Here is a 21,120-nt window from a genome sequence, read left to right as displayed (position 1 = left end):
AAAGGGCTGACTCTTTCTTCCTAATTTTAGACCCTTCAAACATAACGCTACTCTCTGAATATGATGAACTCTAGGTCTGACCTAGAGTTCAGAATCATGATTTTAAAGATACTAGCTGGGCTTGAAAAAAGCATGGAAGTTATTAGAGAAATGCTTTCTGGAGAAATAAAAAAACTAAAATCTAACCAAGTCGAAATCAAAAAGGCTATTAATGAGGTGAAATCAAAAATGGGGGCACTAACTGCTAGGATAAATGAGTCAGAAGAGAGAATCAATGATATAGAAGACCAAATGATGGAAAATAAAGAAGCTGAGAAAAAGAGAGATAAATAACTACTGGATCACGAGGGCAGAATTTGAGAGATAAGCGATACCATAAGACGAAACAACATTAGAACAACTGGGATCCCAGAAGAAGAAGAAAGGGAGAGAGGGGCAGAAGGTATATTGGAGCAAATTATAGCAGAGAACTTCCCTAATTTGGGGAAGGAAACAGGCATCAAAATCCAGGAGGCACAGAGAGCCCCTCTCAAAATCAATAAAAATAAGTCAACAACCCGACATCTAATCGTAAAAATTACGAGTCTCAGAGACAAAGAGAAAATCCTGAAGGCAGCTCGGGACAAGAGATCTGTAACCTACAATGGTAGAAACATTAGACTGGCAAAAGACCTATCCACAGAGACCTGATAGGCCAGAAAAGACTGGCAGGATATATTCAGAGCACTAAACGAGAAAAATATGCAGCCAAGAATACTAGATCCAGCTAGGCTGTCATTGAAAATACCAGGACAAACAAAAACTAAAGGAATTTGCAAACACAAAACCAGCCCTACAAGAAATATTGAAAGGGGTCCTCTAAGCAAAGAGAGAGCCTAAAAGCAACATAGACCAGAAAGGAACAGAGACAATATACAGTAACAGTCACCTCACAGGCAATACAATGGCACTAAATTCCTATCTTTCAATAGTTACCCTGAATGTAAATGGGCTAAATGCCCCAATCAAAAGACACAGGCTATCAGATTGGATTAAAAAACAAGACCCATCGATATGCTGTCTGCAAGAGACTCATTTTAGACCCAAAGACCCCCCCAGATTGAAAGTAAGGGGGTGGAAAACCATTTACCATGCTAATGGACACCAAAAGAAAGCCAGGGTGGCAATCCTTATATCAGACAAATTAGATTTTAAGCCAAAGACTGTAATAAGAGATGAGGAAGGACACTATATCCTACTTAAAGGGTCTATCCAACAAGAAGATCCACAACTGTAAGTATCTATGCCCCTAACATGGGAGCAGCCAATTATATAAGCCAATTAATAACAAAAGCAAAGAAACACATTGATAACAATACAATAATAGTGGGGGACTTTAATACCCCCTCACTGAAATGGACAGATCATCTAAGCAAAAGATCAACAAGGAAATTAAGACTTTAAATGACACACTGGACCAAATGGACTTCACAGATCTATTCAGAACATTCCATCCCAAAGCAACAGAATACACATTCTTCTCTAGTGCCCATGGAACATTCTACAGAACAGATCACATCCTAGGTCACATATCAGGTCTCAACCGGTACCAAAAGATTGGGATCATTCCCTGCATATTTGCAGACCACAATGCTTTGAAACTAGAACTCAATCACAAGAGGAAAGTCAGAAAGAACTCAAATACATGGAGGCTAAAGAACACTAAAGAACGAATGGGTCAGCCAGGAAATTAAAGAAGAATTAAAAAAATTCATGGAAACCAATGAAAATGAAAACACAACTGTTCAAAATGTTTGGGATGCAGCAAAGGTAGTCCTAATACAGTCCTTTCTCAAGAAACAAGAAAGGTCTCAAGTACACAACCTAACCCTACACATTAAGGAGCTAGAGAAAAAAACAAATAAAGCCTAAGGAGAAGCCAGCAGGAGAAGAGAAATAATAAAGATCAGTGCGGAAATCAATAAAATAGAAACCAAAAGAACAGCAGAACAGATCAACGAGACTAGGAGCTGGTTCTTTGAAAGAATTAACGAGATTGATAAACCCCTGGCCAGACTTATCAAAAAGAAAAGAATGGACCCAAATCCATAAAATCATGAATGAAAGAGGAGAGATCACAACCAACAACAAAGAAATACAAACAATTATAAGAACATATTATGAGCAACTATATGCCAGCAAATTAGATAATCCAGAAGAAATTGAGGCATTCCTAGAGATGTATAAACTACCAAAGCTGAATCAGGAAGAAATAGAAAACCTGAACAGACTTATAACCACTAAGGAAATTGAAGCAGTCATCAAAAATCTCCCAACAAACAAAAGCCCAGGGCCAGATGGCTTCCCAGGGAAATTCTACCAAACATTTCAAGAAAAATTAATACCTATTCTTCTGAAACTGTTCCAAAAAATAGAAATGGAAGGGAAACTTCCAAACTCGTTTTATGAGGCCAGCATTAACTTGATCCCAAAACCAGACAAAGACCCCATCAAAAAGGAGAATTACAGACCAATATCCTTGATGAACATGGATGCAAAAATTCTCACCAAAATACTAGCCAATAGGATCCAACAGTACATTAAAAGGATTATTCACCACGACCAAGTGGGATTTATCCCTGGGCTGCAAGGTTGGTTTAACATCTGCAAATCAATCAACGTGATACAATACATTAATAAAGGACAAGAAGTATTTGATCCTCTCAGTAGATGCAGAAAAAGCATTTGACAAAGTACAGCATTCATTCTTGATCAAAACTCTTCAGAGTATAAGGATAGAGGGTACATACCTCAATATCATAAAAGCCATCTATGCAAAACCCACAGTGAATATCATTCTCAATGGGGAAAAACTGAGAGCTTTCCCCCTAAGGTCAGGAACGCGGCAGGGATGTCCACTATCACCACTGCTATTCAACGTAGTACTAGAAGTCCTAGCCACAGCAATCACACAACAAAAAGAAATAAAAGGCATCCAAATTGGCAAAGAAGAAGTCAAACTCTCACTCTTTGCAGATGGTATGATACTTTATGTGGAAAACCCCAAAGACTCCACCCCAAAACTGCTAGAACTCATACAGGAATTCAGTAAAGTGGCAGGATATAAAATCAATGCACAGAAATCAGTGGCATTCCTATACATCAACAAGACAGAAGAGAAATTAAGGAGTCAATTCCATTTACAATTGCACCCAGAACCATAAGATACCTAGGAATAAATCTAACCAAAGAGGCAAAGAATCTGTACTCAGAAAACTATAAAATACTCATGAAAGAAATTGAGGAAGACACAAAGAAATGGAAAACGTTCCATGCTCATGGACTGGAAGAACAAATATTGTGAAGATGTCAGTGTTACCTGGAGCAATCTACACATTCAATGCAATCCCCATCAAAATACCATCCACTTTTTTCAAAGAAATGGAACAAATAATCCTAAAATTTGTATGGAACCAGAAAAGACCCCGAATAGCCAGAGGAATGTTGAAAAAGAAAAGCAAAGCTGGCGGCATCACAATTCCGGACTTCCAGCTCTATTACAAAGCTGTCATCATCAAGACAGTATGGTACTGGCACAAAAACAGACACATATATCAGTGGAACAGAATAGAGAGCCCAGAAATGGACCCTCAACTCTATGGTCAACTCATCTTTGACAAAGCAGGAAAGAATGTCCAATGGAAACAAGACAGTCTCTTCAACAAATGGTGTTGGGAAAATTGGACAGCCACATGCAGAAGAATGAAACTGGACCATTTCCTTACACCACACACAAAAATAGACTCCAAATGGTTGAAAGACCTCAATGTGAGACAGGAGTCCAATAAAATCCTAAAGGAGAACACTGGCAGCAACCTCTTCGACCTCAGCCACAGCAATTTCTTCCTAGAAACATCGTCAAAGGCAAGGGAAGCAAGGGCAAAAATGAACTATTGGGACTTCATCAAGATAAAAAGCTTTTGCACAGCAAAAGAAACAGTCAATAAAACCAAAAGACAACCGACAGAATGGGAGAAGATATTTGCAAATGACATATCAGATAAAGGGCTAGTATCCAAAATCTATAAAGAACTCATCAAACTCAACACCCAAAGAACAAATAATCCAATCAAGAAATGGGCGGAAGACATGAACAGACATTTTTCCAAAGAAGACATCCAAATGGCCAACAACACATGAAAAAGTGCTCCAACATTGCTTGGCATCAGGGAAATCTAAATCAAAACCTCAGTGAGATACCACCTCACACCAGCCAGAATGGTTAAAATTAACAAGTCAGGAAACGACAGATGTTGGCGGGGATGTGGAGAAAGGGGAACCCTACTACACTGTTGGTGGGAATGGTGCAGCTGGTGCAGCCACTCTGGAAAACAGTATGGAGGTTCCTCAAAAAGTTGAAAATAGAGCTACCATATGATCCAGCAATTGCACTACTGGGTATTTCCTCCAGAGATACAAATGTAGGGATCCGAAGGGGTACGTGCACCCCAATGTTTATAGCAGCAATGTCCACAATAGCCAAACTGTGGAAAGAGCCAAGATGTCCATCGACAGATGAATGGATAAAGAAGATGTGGTATATATATACAATGGAATATTATGCAGCCATCAAAACGAATGAGATCTTGCCATTTGCAATGAAGTGGATGGAACTGGAGGGTGTTATGCTGAGCGAAATAAGTCAGTCAGAGAAAGACATGTATCATATGACCTCAGTGATATGAGGAATTCTTAATCTCAGGAAACAAACTGAGGGTTGCTGGAGTGGTGCGGGGTGGGAGGGATGGGATAGCTGAGTGATAGACATTGGGGAGGGTATGTGCTATGATGAGCGCTGTGAATTGTGCAAGACTGTTGAATCACAGATCTGTACCTCTGAAACAAATAATGCAATATACATTAAGAAAAAAAAAAGATAGCAGGAGGGGAAGAATGAAGTGAGGGAAATTGGAGGGGGAGACGAACCATGAGAGACGATGGACTCTGAAAAACAAACTGAGGGTTCTAGAGGGGAGGGGGGTGGGAGGATGGGTTAGCCCGGTGATGGGTATTAAGGAGGGCACGTATTGCACGGAGCACTGGGTGTTATACACAAACAATGAATCATGGAACACTACATCAAAAACTAATGATGTAATGTATGGGGATTAACATAACAATAAAAATTTTTAAAAAAATAAAGCTAGAACAATCTGATGACAAAAAAAAAAATGATGATGAAATCAGTAATGCAGAAATAGAGCTGTTTTCCAACACTGAAGATGCATTTGCCCTGATTCTTCCAGTGTCTCCTAAAACCATCCCTGAGACAAGAGAGAACGTGAATAAATGGCTGATTCAGGGTGCAGTCTATGATAATGGAAGCAAGCGAAGCCAAATGAAACGGATTATACCTCTGTAATACAGAGATGAGACATACACAGGTGAGACAATCTCATGGTCAAGGACTCTACCTAACACATCTTTTATGTACCCTTACAGTATGAGACACTTAATAAATGCTTTCTAAGATGGAACTTTTTCTTTATACAAATATTGACCTCTCCTTAATAGAGGATACAAATCCCTTTAGTGTTCCTGCATCTATTGCATCAAAATTAGGTCTACAGGGCACATGGATGGCTCAATTGGTTAAGCGTCTGCCTTTGGCTCAGGTCATGATCTCAGGGTCCTGGGATGGAGCCCCACATCGGGCTCCCTGCTCAGCAGGGAGTCTGCTTCTCCTTCTCCCTCTGCCCCTCCCCCTGTTTGTGCTCTCTCTCTCTTGCTCACACTCTGTCTCAAATAAATAAATAAAAATCTTAAAAAAAAAAAAAAAAGATTAGGTCCACAAAAAATAAGATAATGAAACTAAGATTCTAGAAGTTCAACACTAATTTAAGGTCGGCTTGCTCCATGACATAAGAATAATTTCATCTCCGAGAACTGATTTCAAATGGCTAAAGCGTCTATAAAAGCAGTGTTTAACTGGTAAAACATTATAAATATCACATAAAATATTTATGACTTAACTCATAAAGATAATGTTAAAAATAATTCTAAAGAGCCGACAATTTCATTATAATCACAACTTTTTTAAAAAAGAGATTTTTATTAAGCTTTTACAGCACTATTCCAGAGCTACTTGAGGAGGAGGGATAAGTAGCAGACAGGTTGTTATCTTACTTCCTAACGTCACAGCTGGGAAGGAGAGTGTTCTCTACTGAATGTGAGTAAAACTTTCCGTGCGATTACAGACATCTTCCGGGACAACCCCAGGTCAGTGGTCAAAGCAGAATCAAAGTCCTTTCCAACAAGCCCTGCTTTCAGCCTTACTTCTCTGAGCTGGCAGCTTAGATAACGTGGACGGGAAACAACCCCATGCTAGGAGTCCAATACTTTGATTAACTTATGGCAACTCCCTCAATTGCCCTTTTTTATGTTCCTTGGTAATGACCTCACCTTTCAGAGACTTAGGGGAAAGCATACTAGTGGTCGGGATGTAAAAGTACTGTATCCCCCCCCTTATCTGTCTGCTTTAGGCAATGCCTGTGTGGCCTACCTGCCCTGGTACTCAGGAGAAAAATAAAAACGGGCTGCTGTCCGAAGTTCTTAATGGCCAGGTGTCTCTCTTCTCCTCTCACAGACCCATCCACACGCTCGTAGCTGTACCCTTCACACACAGAAAGAAAACAGACACAGAAACCCTTTCACATAGTCTTTGAGGAATAAAACTCTGTCGGCTCAAAACCAAATGCTAGTTTTGTCCCTTTTTGTATACAGGTATGCCTCTACTTGAAGCAAATCCCATGGGGAAAAAATCTAAATTTAGGTGACATTTCATTGTTTTACACAAGAACTCAACATAATATACCTCTCTGGGATTTTTAAATACATGCAGTTGATGTATTTGGCGTTTGTGGAGTTAATAGTCAATTCTGACTATCCCAACCCCGAAGCACACTGTGAACCACACTGTGTGGTAGTTTCCAATTCTGCCACGACAGAATTCTTACTAATGCAAGCAGTAAGACAAGCACTGAGGAGCTGGTGAGTGAGCCTGCCCAATGGCCCAGCAGCTGCCTTTCAATGAAGCTTCAGGTTCACCCATCACCACAGACCCCTGTCGGGAAAGGGAATTACATGCTCAAGCCCTGTTTGTGAATCTGGGGATCCCCCAACATGCCAATGGCATTTCCTACAAGTGTCCAATGGACCAGGTACTGTACTGTAGTACTTAGGGGGCATCGAGTGGCTCCGAGAGACCTACCCTGAATTCGTATTTTAAACAGTAAGGTCTGAAGCTGATGCTCCCCCACCACTGATTTCAAGATCAGTCAGTGTTACAGCCTTTTCCCATCATCCCACATACATTTTACTATATATTAAACAGAATCCCCAGGTAATAACTTACATTCCCTATTGTTTATATAGAAAAAACATTCCTTTCCCTTGGTTGATACATGGGATCTCTATAATTTCATCTTTTCTACTGATCCTGAGTAAGTGCTCAACAGTTGAATTGAGTATTGCAAGACACCGAAAGCTCGTTTTTTAGCAAACATTTTCAAAAACACTCAACATTTCTGCAACTCGGATTTTTTTTCCAGTATCCACAGTTTTAAATCACATCGCCAGTGGGAATGTGTGTGCTTATTTCTGCCCATGTGTCTCCACCCGGCTATCAATCCTTGTGTAACACACCTCTCTCCTTACTTTCAATCTTCCTTTGGTTCAGAATAATGTTCTTTCACTGCTTTCCTCTGTAACATCCCCACCCCCCGATTACTCTTCATGGACCTACTAGACTGTTAAGTCTAAAAAAGGCTTAAGCAATGTAGTGGCCAAGGAACGTCACCTCTATAGTCCATGTAGTCTTGGAGAATATCCAACATCTGGGTCATCTGGGAGAAAAGTAAAACTCGATGGCCCCTGGCAAGAAAGAGAAAAGGAAAGGCTACCAACTCTTAAGTTTCCCTGAGGGAAACTTACCAAAGAATACAAGTTTATAAATAAATGAAATACTGAAGCAGAAATACAAATACCATAATCATTTACAGAGACTTCCTCAGAAATGCTAAAAGTTCCACATAAATAACTCCACATGTAGCCATATTCTGCAGAGCTGAAGTTCTCAAACTATAGATACTCCCAGGAGCAAATGCACCAGGGGGTACAGAAAGCCCCAGGATAACCAAAGCACGTCTTTCTGGAATGTCAATTTACGTTCCAATTTAATGGAAAGAAATAAATGCTTTCATTCGAACAGCTAAATAAATAAAGGTATGTGAAGAATAAAATGTAAAAGTCAAACGCACAAAACCCAACTGGAAATCCTGAAGAACTTGTCATCAGCCATCTATAGCCATTCTCTGCTTGCAGGTGTAAAATCACTATCCTCTCATCTACAGCTGTATTGGCTGAAAAGTCTGAGAAGTATCACTTTACTTTAGAGAAGGGGCAGGTGGCATCTCATATCCCATAGGACACATTAAAAAACTTATGTACAGGGAGAGGAAGGGAAAGGAGGAGGCAAAATGAATTAAGTCAAGAATGAAGATGAGCCTACAGTCCCATGTTATCAGGTATTACTTTAAGTTTTCACAAAGAAAAGAAATATGACACTGTCAAAACAAAAGTCTTGTTAGGAAAACTAATTTAATCTGAGCTTGCGATGTGTGTAAAGGAACAATTATGAAGAACTCCTTCAAGACTAGCCCCAAACGTGTGGAAAAGGCATTGAACTTGAGGACCTCAATTCTAATCCCATCTCTGTCATTTGCTGGCTGTGTGACTTTAGACAGGTCACATGACCACTCTGGGCCTGTTTCATCACCTGTGAAATGAAAAGGTTGGACAGAAAATGTTTATGGGTCCTCCTCTACCTCTAACACACTTATACTAGATATATCAGAGCCAATAAAATACATGAAGACATGCAATTATTTGGTTTGCACATTCCTAATGTTGGGTGGTTTTGCCAAACCTGAGGTTTTATGGTTAGTTCAGGCTCACTTGGGACAGTTGTCCCAAAGGGACAACTTTGAGACTCTTAGGAAGCTGGGCTTTTTCTAGACTTCTCTGTCCCTCTGGGGTCCAGGAGGATCAGGTAGAAGCTGGATACCAGGCCACTGAACACTTAGCTGAACCTTTTAAGGCTCCAAGAGTGACTTGGTCTTCAGCTACCCAGGCCATGTCTCTGGGAAAGAGTCCTGCAAGTTCTCTCTGAACCAAACCCTACAGGGGTTAACAAAGGTGCATATTTACTAAGCCCTCATTAAGTGCCAATTCTGCAAGGTACCAGCAGGCAATTAAAAAATAAATGTTTGATGATATCTCTGTCTGTGGAACTAAACAATACAGCTGGAGTAGTAAGATTACTGCACATCAATTAAACAGAGAGCAGATTAAGGCAGTGCATTACCAAGTGCTGGATTAGGATCCTAGGTGCTGTAGGAATTCAGGAAAGGGAAGGATGATTATGGAGGGGATGGGATGGGATGCGATGGGGTGTAGGTGTAGTTGCAGAGAAGGTGGAACCAGAATCAAGGTCTTGAAAAAAAGAAAACTTGGAATTAGTCTCAAGAAATCAGTGAATTGGGGAGCCTGTGTGACTCAGTTGGTTAAGCGTCTACCTTCGGCTCAGGTCATGATCCTGGAGTCCTGGGATCAAGCCCCGCATTGGGCTCCCTGCTCAGGGACGAACCTGTTTCTCCCCCCACCCCCCCTTCATGCTCTCTCTTGCTATCTCTCTCTCTCAAATAAATAAATAAAATCTTTTTTAAAAAAAGAAAGAAAGAAGGAAAGGAAGAAAGAAGTCAGTGAATCATCTGGTTTTAAAAATTACCAGCTCAGAGCAGAAAATGTAAACTGACCACCTACCTGGAATACAGGAATGCAAGCAGCTTATCCAGTAGATGAAGTTTCCCACTGGCCTCAATCAGGTGGTCTCCAATTTCAAAAGGCTCTGGTTCCACACCTGAAAAATAGGGAACCTATTCCCAATGAAGTGTCCCCTGGTCATGGCAGACTTCTTAAGTAGAGAAGCTGATAGTGAGGCTACAGCAAGAGGCTAAGCTCCTTCTAACTGAAAATGGGCCCAAATCTCATCTCTCTTTGAGACGTTTTATAATTATTTGTTTGTATGATAATCTTGGTGCTGCTTAACATCAATCACAGAGCCTGACACCCCCAACATGGTTAATAAATGTCCATCCAAGGAACAAGCCCACTCTTTAGGAAAGGGAGGCACAAGGACATGCTAACGGCCAGAGAACTGAAAATCTGAGACTCTCACTCAGGAAAACAAATCAAGAAATAACGCTTAGATGTATAAATGAGTAATTCTCAAGAAGGGAATGGCAGTCAGAATAACCCAGAGGGCTTCTTTCAAAATCTCCATGTTCCCAATGCCCCCTGCCTTAAGAAAAGATTCTGAAATGCACTTAATTAATATTCTGTGACATTTAAAACAATTCATAGTGCTACTTGCAAATACGCCCTTAAAATGACACCAGCAAATCCTCCACACTGATCCTACCCATTCCAGTGCCCCCATGGCCACATAAGTCCTAGAAGTGTCCCAAAGGCTACCTATTAGAGTGAATCAAAAAAGCCCTTGTTTGAATTAAAATGAAAATACTACATATTGAAATGTGCGGTATTTAGCTAAAGCAGCACTTAGAGGGAAATTTGCAGACATCTCTAAGATGGAGGGGAAGCAGCAAAGGAGGCTGAGAAAGAGCAGAGGTAGGGAAATGGAGATGCAAGAGAAAGCGCTGTTCCAGGAGCCAAAGGAAGAAAGTGTTTCAAGAAAGAAGTGATCAACTGTGTCAAAGGTTTTGAGAGGTTAATTAAAATGTGAACTGACAACCACCGGAGATCACTGGTAAACTTGCAAAGTTGAAGGGCGGTAATGAAAGGCCGACAGCGGAATGGGTTTAAGACAATGGGACATCTAGGATGGCTCAGTCAAGGTTGAGCATCTGACTCCTGATCTCAGCTCAGGTCTTGATCTCAGGGTCGTGAGTTCAAGCCCTGCATTTGGGCTCCATGCCCAGTCCAGCATGGAGCCCACTTAAAAAAAAAAAAAAAAAAGACAATGGGACATCTAATCACAAAGAAATGATCCCTAAATCCAGATTATGAGACAACCCATAAAACAACCAGCACTGAGATTCTTCAAAACTGTAATTTCAGGCAAGACCAAAAAAAAACCCAAAAAACCAACCAACCAAACAAACAAAAAAGCTGAGGAATGTTTCTGGATTATAGGAGAATAAAGAGACAGACAAATATAATTCAGATCTATGACTCGACTTTGAATTTTAAAAGAAGAAAGTCAAAGCCATAAGGGACATTAAGGGAACAACTGAAAAAAGTTGAATATGAACGATATATTAGATTACATCAACAGGAAAAAATTAACAAAAGAAAATGGAGGAACAAACTAGACAGTAAATACAGGCAATGCTTTTGAAGAATTTTGTGAGGATGTTGGCCACAGAAATGTTCATGAAAAGCAATGTGAGAAAAAAGGACATTGTCTCACCATCAAACAGATATGGGTGATCCACACACTTTCGAAGCTGGGACAAGACGTTCTGAAGTTTAACTTTCTTTGCCATCTCATTTTCAAATGCATCTGAAAACAGCAACAGAGAAAGACAGAGAGAGAGATATGGACTACTGAACAAAAACAAAAAAAAACAAACAAAAACTATAAGTTAACCTTACTTATTCAGTAATATATCTCTCAAACCTATATTAACCTCCTAAATTTCACTGAATTGCATTAAGAATTAACAGCATATCCACATGAAGTTTTCTTAACTATCACTTTGTTTTAAGGAAGCCTAACTAAAATGAACTCAGGAGTATGTTGTTACTTTTGCACAATTCTAAATTCCCTTCTTTAACTACTGTTGTGGAGCCAAGGGATAAAATAACACAAAGTGACAGACTGTTCTACTCCTCTCTCTCTGTTCCCACTCCTAATTCCTCTCAGTGAATCCAGTCCAACAAAAAAGCTTTGCAATGTGTTAAATATCTGATGGGGTGGAAAGATGAAAGGCATGACTGGCATACCTAGAAGTGTTTGCTTAACTAACTTCTATGCAACTGGTGGGGGGTGGTGGGGAGAGAAAAGGAAATTTCACAAGTGCAACAACCAATAAAGTCTGCATTACAGTAAAGATACCCCGCATGGTTTCACTGTGGCTGACCTGAACATTATTCAGAATACAAAATTCCATCCCATATTACTATACAAAGCAAGTGTGATAATAAGATATTTACTCACTTAGTACACATATACCCACTAGTAGGCATGCCTAGCATTTATTTTGAACAGTCATCCTGGGATAATAATAAAATCACATCCTCATTTAGTTTCTAAGCAGTCAAGTGCCCTCTGATTACCTAGGTCTTTCATCAAAATGGCCTTGTAGTATTTTTTCTGCAATGCTGACATGCCGTGGTATATCACTACCTCTGTCTTCTTGGGAAGTTCTGTAACTACCTCAGCTTTCACCCGCCTCAACAGAAATGGCTGCAAGAGTTTGTGTAGTTCACTTGCTGTGTAAGAAAAACAAAAACAAAAACAAACCAACAACACAAGAAGAGTAGGATGAAATTTTCATGCCAATTACACATGCTAGACCAGTATGGTTATTTTTCACAGTACAGGTGAACCTTGAACAACATGGGTTTGAACTGCGCAGGTTGACTTAAACGCAGATTCTTTTTTTTTTTTTTTAATAAATATAGTACTGTAAGTGTATTTTCTCTTCCTTAGGATTTTCCTAACATTTTCTTTCCTCTGGCCCCTTGACTGTCAAGAATACAGCATAACACATCTAACACACAAAATATGTGGTCACTGACTGTTTACATTACCAGTAAGGCATCCAGTCAACAGCAGGCTATTAGTAGTTAAGTTTGGGAAGTCAAAAGTTATAGCAGATTTTTGACTGTGTGTGGGCCGTCAACACCCCTAACCCCTGGTTGAAGGGCCAACCATGTTTCTTCCTTCATTGGGTTCTTTTTCCCAACTCCTTCTGAAATTGTTACTGGCTCTCAACTCAAGAACTAGGAACACTCAAAGAACTGGACTGTTATTAATAATCTCATTTACATGGAGTTTTACTATTTCCAGGATACTTCTGCACTTAATCTGATTAACCAGCATAGCAGCTCAGAAGTAGAGGGCCAAGTAATATTGTCCCCATTTTCATAGCTAAGTTAAGCACACTTTATCCAAAGTCATACAGCTGGAGGCTAATGTTGCTATTATTCAAACTCAGTTCTTTTCAGTTCAACTCCCTTGTTCCTTCCCCAGGTATCATGAACTTCAAAAACTAGCCTGAACTGGAATTCCACTGCGTGTTGGGTTGCCAGGTACAGCAAATAAAAATACAAGAATGCAGTGAAATATAAATTCCACATAAGCAACAAATAATTTTGTAATAGGAGTACGTCCCATGTAGTATCTGACTGGGTGTCATATATTTTATCTGGCAACCCTAAATATGGAGGCAATTAGAGGAGGTTCCCCTGGTAATCTTCAGCTTATGGTATGGGCATTTTTGCTGTGAGAAGCCCTTCCAACTCATACTCACCTAGTATACATATCCCCACTAGTCGGCATGCCTAGCACTTATTTTGAACCATCATCCTGGGATAACAGTATGGGGATAGACAGGTTATTCTACAAGGCAGTGGGGCAAAGGTGCAGAAGGAAGAAGACTGCAACTGGCAGCTGTATAAAGGAGGATGGCTCCCCTCCTTTGCTCCCACCACTGACTCATCCCAGACTCTTGGTTTTGGTGCACTGTTGACAGAAACACCAGTGCCGTGTGTGGAATGTTCAGGAGTGGTTTGGGACTATAGTACCCACATACGTTTCTGCCTCAGGAAATAGCACAGAAAGTTAACCAGTTACAAAAGTATATTATATAAGTTACGTGGGGAGGAGGGGGAGGTGGAGAAGCAGATTCTTTCTACTTCTTCCAAAAATGATCCATTAAGTCGTATTGTAGAATTGTATAACAAATGAGAATCACGAATAGCAGACAACTGGGAACAACCTGAGGGATCTAGCATCACCTCAGCTTTGTGTGGCTCTTTATCTCCCTAGAAGGTGCCCTCCGGTTATCAATTCTCTTTCTTTTCTACCTATAACCCCATATCTGTTATACACCAGGGAAGTTTCTGGGCCCAGACTTCTTGGCATGATTTCAAGGAAGGGAACTTGCCTGACTCAGACTCCTTCTCAACATCCTGGTAATGCTGAACAAAATCTCCCACCTGCTCCTTGGGAAAGAGATCAGGCTCCACAAAACTGAGGAGAGAGTAGAGCTCTTGGAGGCTGTTCTGGATGGGAGTTCCGGTCAACAGGAGATTGAAGACTACTGAGAACTCAAATACATAAATAAGTAAAGTAAAAAATTTATAACCTTGGAAAGCAAGACCAAGTTCCCCATCACAACCTTTACCTGTACAAAGAGGGGCATAATTTAATGGGGTGACCACAAGGACATGAAACCAGAAGACTCGGTTCAAGCGGTATACTAGAGATTTGATGTAGGAAATAATACCTCTTCAGTTGTAAGAAGGGGACAAATATCCTGTGAAGGAGATACTGTTACAAGGAGGTTAAGTAAAATCACTGTGTGAACTCTGAAGGACTACATGAGTATTTGATATGGTTATTGTTACTCAATCTTAGTGGGGATTCAAGCTGTATTTTATTACCCACATGGGTGAGTCTACTGAGGCATCAGAGGCACATGGTATCTACTCAAGCAGTTTGAAAAAGCTATAGCATCAGCCCCACCACTACAAGCAAGAAGCAAGAAGATCTACACTAAAAGAATGTACAACTTTAGGGTGTATCACACCCAAAACATCAAGACTTCTGGATGTTTCTGGGCCTTATACAGCCCAAAATGAAAGAAATTCTTTAAATTTTGAGCAACAAGAACAAGAAGAATAAGAGACCAATGAAATAAAAGGTTAGGAAAGACAGTAACAGATATTAGGTTAAGCGAAGGACAACCTCCAAACTGACATTAATAAGAACTAATGCCATTTGAGTTAAAGAATGCAGCAAAAACGGAAAGCCATATCCCATATATGTTATTTGAAATACTGAAATACAGTATGATACATATATACACATATGTATACATACACACACCTTATTTTAAATATAAAAATGCACTATATTTTGGTTTCTAAAATAATATATATGCATATTTATGTGTTTGGGTATTCACCCGCACAGCAAAGGATATGGCAGCTGATATACCAAATGTTAATGTATGCACGGGAATAAGATTATTGATGGTTTTTATGTTTATTCTTGTGTTTCTATATTTTGATTTGGAGGGGGTCATAAGAAGATACTGATTTCGTAGTCAGAAAAGGTAACAGATGCAATAACACAATTAAAACTGATTTGAAAATGATATATTACTATTTTTTTTGCAATCTCCTTTTTTTGTTTTCTTTTAAATTGTTTAATCAATGTCCACCCACTCATGCCTGCTTTGCTGATAGGGCAATGTTTTCATAGAATTTAAGTATGGGAACTGGTCAGAAATAAATGCTTTCAACAACCAATTCACCTTTTTACAATGTGTTCACCAAGCAAAGAGCTGGGGTGACCAAAGAATATGAAGTCAAAAAGATAACCAGGATTGTTGGTCACTACAGTCAACTTATACGGCCACATGAGCTAATGTATTTATTCACAGTAGTCTCCATTTAGTATCAAAACTTATAACTGGGTGAAAAAAATCAAGTGACAATCTCTTTGTATACAGTATTTTTAAAACTTCTTTTTGTGTATGATACTTTGCAAACATTTCCCACGTTGTTAAATATTCTTCTACATAATTTTTCATGGCAGCCTTACTTTGTCAAGGTACTATACTTACTTTGTAAACTGCATAACCAACTCCCTATGTTTCACTACAAATTGCTTCCAACTTTTACAAACAAGCTGAAAACAATATTATAAAGGGGAAAAAAAGGTACTACCCTTTTCCCCACCTCTATCAATAAATACATTTCTTTCCAACCAACAAGTTGTCTGCAATTCAAACCCCAGTTCATGCTTAGATGACACAGAAATTCCTCACATAATCCCTCTGAGACTTAGTTTCCTTATGAATAACAAGGATAGACTCTGGGACCCGCAACAGAACTTAGCCACTCCAAACCCTGGGGTTCCTTTACTACACCTGCTTCTCTTCTCCCATTATCCATTAGTAAACTGGCATGGTAGTTTAGGGTTAGGTGCCAGAATATGACAACCTCTTGGGAAAAAGATACTGTTAAGAGTCCCTAAAAGAGGCAAAAGACATCATAGAGTGGAGGGGGCCCTCCAGGGTATAGCAATCTTTGAGACTGGACTAATAATGGACAGTGACCATATCTGCATTAAAATGCTAAAAACTACAACTTTTAGCCAGTAAACAGAGAATTCAGACCTAAGACTTTCCTGCAAATCACCTCTAAATTTACTAACTCATTTGTTATAGGGCATGATGTTCTAGGACAGGGACCAAACTTCAGTGATGGCCACAGGAATTCTCATATGTGGTCTCATTTGTAAGGTCAGCAAGGAGAAGGGCACTTCTTACTCACAAGCTGTTCCACTGGCTCCTCAGAAAAGAGGGCAAATCTAGGGCTACACTGACATTTCTCATTTCTCACTGTGCCGCAATGGTGCCAGAGATCAAGAGAAGGGAATGAGATCAAGGGTATCACACTCAAAAGTATGACAAAGACAAGAGAGACCAGAGCTAATAGTCAATGGCATGCAATGGGGTCTCTTCATTACTCCATGTGAACTATCAAATCCTTAAAAAAGGTAAATGGGGGGGAAGGGTAAAATATGTCAGATGTATCTGCTATTGCAGACAGAAGAGTTATAAGAAGATTATTTTTAAAGAATTACCCCTCTGAAGATCAAAAGAGAGTTGAAACATTTCCAAAAATACAACGTATTTTATTGAGGTAGTGTCTTATTATTTGATACCCAGATTTCAGTAAATGTTATCTTTTATGTAAAAGACGAGAGGAAGAAGTTAGGCCATATTAAGTACTACCTCTGTCACTCACAAAATGTTTATTTAGCCCTACAGAAATCTGACTAAAAAAATGTTTCAACTTAACTAACTCTATACAGGCCCAAGATAGTATTTTTTTTAAAGAAGTCATACAAAAACTAAGACTATCCTGTGAGTTTACCTCTGAAAGTGTCTTATGCAGCAAGGAGCTTTGGTTTTTCAACCTGTGAGCTTCGTCCACAACAAGAACACTCCAAGGGAAGCTGTGAGAGAAAAGTCCAAGCTTTCAGTTTTGTGTAACCCAAGCATGTATCTCATAGCCAAAAAGTCTTACCATACAACCGGCACTAGTGTTGGAAAGACTAATATTAAGCCCATTCTATTAGAAACACACTCAAATTGCCTTTTTTTCTTAAGATTTATTTATTTATTTATTTGAGAGAGAGCACACACATGAGTGGAGGGAAGGGCAGAGAGAAAGAATCTCAAGCAGACTTCCCACTGAGCATGGAGCCCCACACAGAGCTCAATCTCACAACCCTGAGATCATGACCTGAACCAAAATCAAGAGTCGGATGCAACCCAGGCACCCTCAAATTACCTTCTTATCTGAAAGCCTGCCATGTACAAAAGACAACATCTGGATAAGGTACTAAGTTTAAGGGAATTTGTTTTCCAAGATGGGAAAGATCTGTGCATAAAGGCAGAAAGGAAGGAGCTAGAGACAAAAAGCAAAAGGAAACATTTATGACCACCTACTATGTGCCAGATCCTGTGCTTGGTTGGGGCTTTATGTCTGTTATTTAATCCAAGAGAACATGGTGAATAGACATTATTCTGCTCATTTTACCACCAAGGAGACTAAAGCTCAGAAAGATTAGGTGACTGGGTCAAGGTCATAAAGCTAGAATGAGGTAGAGCTGAGATTTAAACCCAGAAGAAAAATCAAGAGAAAATGGTGTCATAGTAGCTTAAAAAGTGTTTTAGATTTAAAAATGGGAAAGCAGTGAGCAAGATCAAATGTTATAGATGTTCGGGAAGATACATCCTTTCAATATACCATGGAAGTCACTGGTGGCTGTTGCTAGAGCACAAAAAAATTCGAAATATGGAAAAATATGTTATGTATGAATATGTTCCAAGCTGCATTATTTAAAGTAGCAAAAAGCTGAAAATAAATAAGTCCAATTATACATGATGTTTTATTATTCAGCATTTTGAATACTATGATGATTATCTTACAATAAGAAGGCCCATGGTAACTAAAAAATATATAAATATTATGTATCCTCTCAGAAATGAGAAACCATGCAAGAGATAACAAAGTGAAAGTTATAAGATTTTTAAAATTTTTATTTTGAAGTTGTTTTTTTTTTTTAATTTATTTATTTTAACAGAGAAAGAGAGATAGCAAGAGCAGGAACACAAGCATGAAGAGTGGGAGAGGGAGAAGCAGGCTTCCCGTGGAGCAGGGAGCCCAATGTGGGGCTCGATTCCAGAACCCTGGGATCATGACCTGAGCTGAAGGCAGATGCTTAACGACTGAGCCACCCAGGCGCCCCTCAATTTTTATTTTGTTCGCAAACATTCTGTAATCTCATTACATTGTTCTTTTTTTTTTTCTTAAGATTTGAGACAGAGAGAGAGCACGAGAGGGAAGGAAGAAAGTGGGAGAAGCAGACTCCCCACTGAGCAGAGAGCCTGATGTGGGGCTCGATCCCAGGACCCTGAGATCATGCTGAGCCGAAGGCAGACGCTTAACCAACTGAGCCACCTAGGTGCTTATTACATTGTTCTTATACTTAAAAAACTAAATGTATATACAAGGAAGATACACTGGAAAGACAGTGGGTAGGGAAATAAAAATCACTCAAAAATTAGAGAAAGATCTTCAGCAGGTGTTGGCCTTACAAGGAAGATGCCCTCTTCTTCTGAGGCTACAGAGAAAATCCAGAAAACAGGTGCAGAAACAGAAACCTAGTACCATCTACCTATTGAGAGCGATGCAGATGGAGGGAGAACTGGGGGTCCAAAGAGAGTAGGAACTGGGATCATTCCTGCTGGGTAGCACTTGGAGGAGATGCATTTAAGGATTACAAGGAGTAAGTGTCCAACTGGTGTTGGACAGTGGTCATGAGATAAGGTGGCTAAGTGGCCATAAAATAGCACCTGGCCTGTTCGAATCAGCATTCAAAACAATTTAGGTGCTATTTCCTTGGGAAGAACTGGGTATTAAAGTCTTACAAAGAGCAAGCACACGGTAAAAGCTTATCAGTGAAGCAGCCTACAGGGAGATGGATGTGGGCTCGGTGAAAGGAAGGAGGTCAAATCACTCATCAAAGAACACCAAAGTACACCAAAGGATGCCCCCTGGAGGGGAAGAGGTGGAGTGAATTTCAGCACTGAATGGAGAGTGGGATGAGGGAACTTCTAACCCTCTCGACCTGAAGATTTCATAGGTCTGTTATCAAAAAAAATTTATCGTATTTTTCATATTGGTATGTACACCACCTTAATTCCCCACAAAACCTCTTTAGGACAGGTATTATATTACCCTTTCTGGCTCTTCTCAGTGGTGATCTAGTAATACACAAAATAACCTTGTCACGTCTATCAAAACAATAAATCTGTACCCCTGGGGTTCATACTGTTAGCCAACATTATAAATGCCCCCTTATTACTTAGGTTCTTAAATTCACATGGGATGGACTTAAGATGGATGATTTAATATAAAAAGACTGTATTTCTGATGAATAATGTGAAACTCCAGTGCAGTTATATAATTTGAGAAGCTGTCCCTGGGGTTTGTTTTGTTTTGTTTTTTTCTGGAATCAGTATCAGATGTATGTATGTATGTTTGTTTGTTTGTTTGTTTGTTTACTGAGAAGCTCTCTTAAAGTTTCCACAGCAATGCATGCTATATTTGGATATCTGCTTTGCCATTATTAGCAATGTAGCCTTGGCTGGGTTACCTAATCTGTTACTTCCCTCCTCCAAAATATGAACAATAAATAATACCTGCCTACTAGGGTTTTCATGAAGATTACGTAGGATAATTTAAGTACCCAAAAACATTTATGTCCCAATCTTCTAGCCTTTTGAGACTTCCCACATTCTGCCTTGTATTACGGATATCCAAATACTGCCTCTCCCTCTACTGGAGTCTACATCCTCTTAGGGAGCTCTAGAGTTTACTTTCCTGGCACTGCTGGTAACTCCCAAACAGTGTTTTTCCAAAGAAAAGATCTTCAACAAGTATTAGTTGGATATTAATAATAAAAAAAGATAGAGGGAAAGCATATTTTCTTCTTAAGAAGAGTAAGATAACGTGCTCACTTAAATGAAACTTAAGTGAACCAAAATATGGGATGGAAGTCATGAAATTTATGTCTGGGCCTTTAGTATCTCAAAATAAGATGAAAACAGGGGCGCCTGGGTGGCTCAGTCCGTTGGGCAGCTGCCTTTGGCTCAGGTCGTGATCCTGGGGTCTTGGGATCAAGCCCCGCGTCCGGCTCCCTGCTCAGCAGAGAGCCTGTTTCTCCCTCTCCATCTGCCTGCCACTCTGCCTACTTGTGCTCTCTCTCTCTCTCTCTCTCTCTGTGTCAAGTAAATAAATAAAATCTTAAAAAAAAGATGAAAATAGAAATCCAACTCAGAAGAACCTGGATGAGAAATAACATGTAAAATACTGATAAAGCACTATGAAAACAAGTTTCTGAATATTAAAGATGCCCACCTAACCACATCATAACTATGCATTCTACGGAGAATGAAATCCTGTCAACACATCTTTTCTTATGTACCTAAAGTCTGGCTAATGTTTAATTTACATTATAACCGTAGTCCCAACCCTATACTGTAACATATCACCCCTAGTATCAGGTAGTATGAAGAATTACATCTAGGTTTCCTATACTTCATGAGCTGATATGAGAGCCTGAAAGCTAACTACTTAAAAGTATATTTAAAACTCCCTTCCTAACAAGTGATTTTTATAGCACTGACTGCTACTCAGGATATTTCTAGGAAAAGGCTCGAATAATTCACCTCCTATATTATTGTA

General features: G+C 39.6%; 1 protein-coding gene across 2 annotated transcripts in view; it reads right to left on the bottom strand.

The window, feature by feature from the left end:
- Window positions 1–21,120, bottom strand: part of CHD1L (chromodomain helicase DNA binding protein 1 like) — an 88,492-nt gene that overhangs the window by 37,526 nt on the left and 29,846 nt on the right. Inside the window, exons 6-12 of one of the 2 annotated variants that reach the window (XM_064588378.1) lie at window positions 17,239–17,320; window positions 14,235–14,406; window positions 12,400–12,555; window positions 11,531–11,623; window positions 9,862–9,958; window positions 7,838–7,911; window positions 6,542–6,652 (exon numbers count right to left, since the gene is read on the bottom strand). In XM_064588378.1, coding sequence (XP_064444448.1) covers window positions 6,542–6,652; window positions 7,838–7,911; window positions 9,862–9,958; window positions 11,531–11,623; window positions 12,400–12,555; window positions 14,235–14,406; window positions 17,239–17,320 — 785 coding nt within the window. The remainder of the gene's footprint in view (window positions 1–6,541; window positions 6,653–7,837; window positions 7,912–9,861; window positions 9,959–11,530; window positions 11,624–12,399; window positions 12,556–14,234; window positions 14,407–17,238; window positions 17,321–21,120) is intronic. The other variant, XM_045896805.2, reaches the window with a different exon arrangement.

Source organism: Mirounga angustirostris, unplaced genomic scaffold (assembly GCF_029215605.1).
Source record: "Mirounga angustirostris isolate CCGP_5_RB_7025 unplaced genomic scaffold, mMirAng1.0.hap1 SCAF_4, whole genome shotgun sequence".
Classification (NCBI taxonomy): domain Eukaryota; kingdom Metazoa; phylum Chordata; class Mammalia; order Carnivora; family Phocidae; genus Mirounga; species Mirounga angustirostris.
Note: the sequence above shows the minus strand (reverse complement) of the source record. Positions and strands in the feature narration are given on the sequence as shown.